Source organism: Vigna unguiculata, chromosome 5 (genome assembly GCF_037176805.1).
Source record: "Vigna unguiculata cultivar grain cowpea cultivar isolate G323 ecotype 2 chromosome 5, ASM3717680v1, whole genome shotgun sequence".
NCBI classification, from domain to species: Eukaryota; Viridiplantae; Streptophyta; class Magnoliopsida; order Fabales; family Fabaceae; genus Vigna; species Vigna unguiculata.
The window spans coordinates 20,205,345-20,211,622 of NC_140796.1; the positions used below are offsets into that span (position 1 = coordinate 20,205,345).

The 6,278-nt window shown below is 52.4% G+C and overlaps 1 protein-coding gene across 1 annotated transcript; it reads left to right on the forward strand.

Moving 5' to 3' along the window:
- Positions 1–273: 273 nt before the first annotated feature.
- Positions 274–5,580, forward strand: LOC114184457 (uncharacterized). Its single transcript, XM_028071767.2, has 2 exons — positions 274–3,497; positions 3,585–5,580. Exons 1-2 carry the CDS (start codon positions 274–276, stop codon positions 5,578–5,580), a joined length of 5,220 nt encoding a protein of 1,739 aa, XP_027927568.2.
- Positions 5,581–6,278: the final 698 nt, after the last annotated feature.

The window sequence follows — 6,278 nt, forward strand, 5'->3', positions numbered from 1 at the left end:
ATTACAGCTGATATTCTGATATACCGATCGGCTCTTTCTGACTTAAGCATCGGAGTACTTTAGGCAGGTACCCCGATCGTCGTCCCAACCGATCGAGCTGAGGAGTGGATTTTGCTGAAGTTACTGGAGAGGAGAAGGATAACTTAAAGTGAAGAGGTTCTTCTAGTAGGCTCTTGGTCCCTACCCCGAAACATTTTGGCGCCCACCGTGGGGCCGAGCAGTCTCCTTTGAGAACATACCCATATGGTGACCACGAGGAACCGAAACAGCAACATGGACGGAGGAAGATTGGCAGATGATCAGGCGGACACTAGAGAGATGATACGGGCGATGCAGCAGAGAATGGATGAGATGCAAAGGAACTATGAAGCGCAAATGCAGATTTTACGAGAGGAGAATGCCATCCTAAGGCAGAAGGAAGATGGAATCCCTTCGACGCCTACCGTGCCTGACCCGAACAGGCTAAGTCGGGTACAACAACATCGGGATGCCGAACGGGTAGAAAGCCGCCTCCCCCCCACAGGACATGAGCAGTCACAACCAGCTCGGATTGAAAGGACACAAGCTTCGAGGGGAAATCCGTCACAAACGGTGGCGGAGAGTTCAGGAGCAAACAACGGGGGCCGCCCGTCGCGCCAACCGATCCCTGCGTCGGGGTCCTCCCCCTTTACTTCGTATATTTTGGAGACGCCGCTGCCGGAGAAGTGGAAAATGCCAACTTTTGACAAGTACGACGGTACGACCGACCCAGACAATCACATGCGGGTCTTCATGCATCAGATGATGTTTCACGCCGTTAGCGATCCCATCTGGTGCCGAGTCTTCTCGACTTCGTTGACTGGGGAGGCGTTGGAGTGGTTCTCCGAGCTGCCGACCGGTTGCATTGATTCGTTTGCCACTCTAAAGGCAAAGTTCAGCACGCAGTTCGCGCCCGTGAAACCGGCCATTCTGACGGTCGACAATCTGGTGAACATCCGACAAGAGGATGGGGAATCGCTGAGGAGTTACCTCGATCGGTATAATCGGATGTCGGTCAAGATAAAAGGTCTCAGCGACGAGATTGCGCGACATCACTTCTCTTACGGACTCCAGCCGGGAGTTTTTGCGGACAAGATAAGCCGTAAGAAGCCGCAGACAATGGAGGAGATGAGGGAACGCGCGGCCAAATTCATACAGATGGAGGACATGCAGGAGTTTAGGGTGAAAAAGAGGGAGAAGGAGGATGTTGCGCTCCCAAAGCCGACCGCCCCTAGACCGAGCAAACCTGTAGCCCGACCCACCGAAAGGAAGGCGCCGAAGTTCACAACCTACACTCCTCTGGCTGTTCCCCGAGCCAGGATCCTGCAGGAGGCCTTCAGTGCCGATTCGCTCCCAACGATTAGGAAGAAGCCTCCGCCACCCGACGCTGACGGGAGTAAACATTGCCAGTACCATCGGACAATCGGGCATACCACCGAAGAGTGCCATACACTCCGCGACAAAATAGAAGAACTCATTCGGCAGGGACACTTGAAGAAATACATTCGGCAAGATCATCCCCCGCGGAGTCCGATGAGGAACCGAAGCCCAATGAGAAGGGTCCCCCCAGCCCGGTCGGAGAGAAAAAGAGAGCCCGAACGCGAGAAACAAAGGAGAGGACCATCCCGATCACATCGGAGTCCAAGAAGAAGCCGCAGTCGTAGCCATGACAGACCCTTGAGGGGTTACATCAATACCATTTCCGGAGGGTTCGCCGGAGGAGGATCGAATTCCGCAGCTCGAAAAAGGCACGTTCGAGCGTTGAAGTCGGTTCATCTGGTCGAAAAGAAGATCCGCTCGATGCCTCCCATCACATTCACGGACGACGACTTCAAAGCGCCCGACCCAGATCATGACGACCCGATGGTCATCTCGATAGAAGTAGCCGAGTACGGGATCGGGAAGGTGTTGGTCAATCAGGGGAGTTCCGTCATCATCTTGTACTGGAAGACCTTCCGGAAGATGAACTTGTCGGAGGATCTGATCGTCCCGTTTAATGAGCAGATTGTCGGTTTCTCGGGCGAGCGAGTCGACACAAGGGGCTATCTGGACCTGCGTACCAGGATCGGCTTAAGAAAAGACGGTCGAGAGGTAAGGGTTAGATTCCTTTTAGTTGAAGCTAACACCTCCTACAATGTGTTGTTAGGGAGACCCTGCTTGAACGCTTTCGGAGCGATCGTGTCTACCCTGCACCTGGCCATGAAGTTCCCGTTGGACAGAGGGACAATTTGCACGGTACATGCGGACCAACAAGTCGCCCGGCAATGTTATGCCGCGGGATTGAAGGTCGCTCCTTATAGTCGCCCGCGAAAACAACACCAATCGGAAGTAGCAATGACGGACCTGGATCCCCGAACGAACACAGAGGATCGGCTGCAACCAGAAGGAGAGACCAAGGAGATCCTGATCGGAAGCCAACCCGGACAGCTAACGAAGATCGGGGGAGCCTTGAGCACGGAAGAGGAGGGGCTCCTCAGCGTAGTGATCCTAAAAAACAAAGATCTATTCGCATGGTCAAGCGCCGATATGCCAGGTGTCCACCCAGACGTGATGTCCCATAAACTAGCCATATTCCGGGAAGCCCGACCGGTCGCTCAGAAGAAAAGAAAGATGGGAGAAGAAAGAAGGAGGGCGGTCGAGGAAGAAGTGAGAAAGCTAGAAGGAGCTGGTTTCATCAGAGAAATTAAGTATACCACATGGCTAGCTAACGTGGTCATGGTAAAGAAGACGAGCGGGAAGTGGAGGATGTGCACAGATTTCACTGATCTCAACAAGGCTTGCCCGAAGGACGCCTACCCCCTGCCTAGCATCGATCGGCTGGTAGATGGAGCCTCAGGACACAACTTCCTGAGCTTCCTGGGCGCATACTCAGGGTACAATCAGATCCCCATGTATGGCCCGGACAGATCCAAGACGGCGTTCATCACGGACCAAACTAATTTTTGCTACGAAGTCATGCCTTTCGGCCTGAAGAACGATGGGACAACCTATCAGCGGCTAATGGATCGGGTCTTCCGCGGACAGATCAGTCGGTCCATGGAGGTGTATGTGGACGATATGGTCGTGAAGTCGCAGACTGTCGGAGATCATGTACGCGACCTCGGCGAGGTCTTCCACCAGGTGCGCAGATATAACATGCGTCTCAACCCAGAGAAGTGTGTCTTTGGGGTGCCGGCGGGGAAATTCCTGGGTTTCATGCTGACCGCCCGAGGCATAGAGGCGAATCCGGACAAGTGTGCTGCTATTGTTGAGATGAGAAGTCCTAAAAACTTGAAGGAGGTTCAACGGTTGATGGGGCGGCTGACTTCTCTGGCACGTTTTCTACCCAGGCTGACAGAGAAGGTTAGGCCGATCCTGAAGATCATGAAGAAGCAGACTACGGAGAAGTGGGATGATCAATGCGAGGCGGCATTTCAGCAAATAAAGGAGATGATCAGCAGCCCACCAATAATGAGTCGACCGGTAGAAGGACTACCTCTGTAGTTATACCTGTCGGTATCAGACGACACGATCAGTGCGGCCTTAATACAAGAAGTCCCGGAGCAGCGACCTGTTTATTTCATCAGCCGAGTTCTACAGAGTGCAGAAACGAGGTATCAGCTGATAGAGAAGATAGCCTTGGCACTATTGACGGCCGCACGCCGGTTGCGCCAGTACTTTCAGAGTCACCAGGTGATCGTCCGAACCGATCATCCCATAGCCAAGATACTCCGGAAGCCCGACTTGGCTGGTAGAATGATCGCCTGGTCGATTGAGTTATCGGAGTTCGGTCTCAAGTACGAGCCTAGAGGATCGGTCAAAGGGCAGCATTTGGCCGACTTTGCAGCCGAACTCCACGGACCGGTCCCTTCGTCCGAGCAAACGTGGGTCCTCTTCGTTGACGGGTCGTCGGACAAACGAAATGCTGGAGTAGGAATAGTCATTGAAGGACCGAACGGCTTCACGGTTGAGCACTCCTTGCAGTTTAAGTTTAAAGCCTCCAATAACCAAGCGGAGTATGAAGCGCTGATCGTCGGGTTAAGACTAGCAAAAGACTTGGGCGCGACGAAGTTGAAGTGTAACACTGATTCGAAGCTCGTGGTCGGGCAGGTGCAGGGTGAATATCAGGTTAAGGATCATTTGCTGCTTCAGTACTATCATAAGGCCGTTGAAGCCATGAAAGAATTCGAAGAGGTTACCATCCATCACATCCCCCGAGCGGAGAACGCCAGAGCCGATAGGCTATCCAAGCTGGCGGAGGGAAAGGAGAAGGGCCAATTGAAGACAATTATCAGGCAAACCCTGATGAGACCTTCAGCGGGAGAATGTGCTGCAGCGGATCGATCGGCTGATTGGACCGGCGAGGTACGAGAACTCTTAAAGAGGTGTGAGGCTGGAGAGGAGGTCAGGCCGACGGAGAGAAGGCGAGCACTTCGGTTCGTGATCATCGGAGAAGATCTATACAAGAGAGGCTTCACAGCGCCGCTCCTCAAGTGCCTATCAGCAGACGAAGCGGAGTACGTCATGAATGAGGTCCACAACGGCATTTGCGGAATGCACACCGGTCGGAGGACGATGAAAGCAAGGATACTCCGAGCGGGATATTTTTGGCCGACCATGGAACAAAACTGCGAAGCCATGATACGCAAGTGCGAGGGATGTCAAGCCCATGGAAATGATGTGAAGAAGGCTCCGACCGAGTTACACAGCTTAACAGCTCCATGGTCGTTCGCTCAATGGGGCATGGATATCGTCGAACCTTTCCCGGTTGGCCGAGCGCAAAAGAAATTCATACTTGTAGCAGTAGATTACTTCACTAAGTGGGTCGAAGCAGAGGCTTTGGCTAATATTACCGCTCGGCAGGTTCACTCCTTCGTCTGGCGCAACATCATATGTCGCTTCGGCCTCCCCCACACGATCATCACCGATAACGGTCGTCAGTTCATCGACAAGAAGCTAAAGGACTTCTATAAGCAAGTGGGGATACGGCACGTGACCAGCTCGGTCGAACATCCACAAACCAACGACCAGGCTGAGGCCATGAACAAGGTGATAGTGGCTGAGTTAAAGAAGAGGTTGGGAGAAGCCAAGGGAGCGTGGGTCGACGAGCTGCCACAAGTCCTTTGGGCCTATCGGTGCACGCCTCACGGGACGACGGGGGAATCTCCTTTCAACCTGACATACGGTACAGACGCCATGCTGCCGGTCGAAGTAGGGGAACCGACCCTTCGGCGGGAAATGCAAGACTTGGAGGTGAATTGTGGACGAATGCGTGAGGAGTTAGATTGGACGACCGAGCGAAGAGAACGAGCAGCCGTGCGAGCTGAAGCGTGCAAGAGAATGGTGGCAAGAAGGTATAACGCGAAGGTCAAACCAAGAAGTTTCGTCAAGGGAGATTTAGTCTGGAGAAAAACCAATGACGCCCGAAAGAAGTCAACACAGGGAAAGCTAGCACCAAACTGGAAGGGCCCGTTCCGCGTGACCGAGAGCTTGCAAAACGGAGCCTATCGGCTGGAGCACTTAAGCGGCAAAGAAATACCCAACACATGGAACGCGTCACACCTCAAAATGTATTACAGTTAATTATCAATAAAATGAGCGTTTCATCCAACTTCATCTAACAATCTGACCGACGGGGCTCCCTACGGGACCCAAGCAAAGCCTGACCGATCGAGACAGGGACCTCCAAGAAGAGGTCCCGCTCTGTCAGCACCGATCCAAGCGATCTAATTACCCTACGGGTAAACGAGTGACACGAGCTGTCCTAACCGATAGGGGTATAACACCAACGACATGAAAAACAAATTTAGCGCGCTAAGGTCAACCGCACGGAACAGATAATCAAGATAACAAGTGTTTAACGTTTGTGCACCGATCGTCCGGTCAGTTCAATATTAAGCGCAACCAAACAGAATTAACAAGATACGCAATTACACGGCCGATCGCCAACGCTGGAAAACAACAAAAGTACGGCCGATCGCCAACATGAAACAATAAGCGAATAAAAACATGAAAGAGCTACCAGATGAAATAAAGAAGGAGCTAAAAGTTTACATAAGTGTTTGTCAAAAAATAACTTAATAACCGAGCGAACGCGATCCATCGAACGGTCGATCGGGTTCGATCGGTTATATCAAAATATACAAGTAAAAAATTAAAATAATCTTATACAGGTGGGTCATTGACCTCGTCCAGCCGGTCGAAGACCCTCTCAACCTTCCCGTCAACCACCCCCATGTGCACGTCGAAACGGTCGGGAGAGCAGTTATAATAGAAGACCG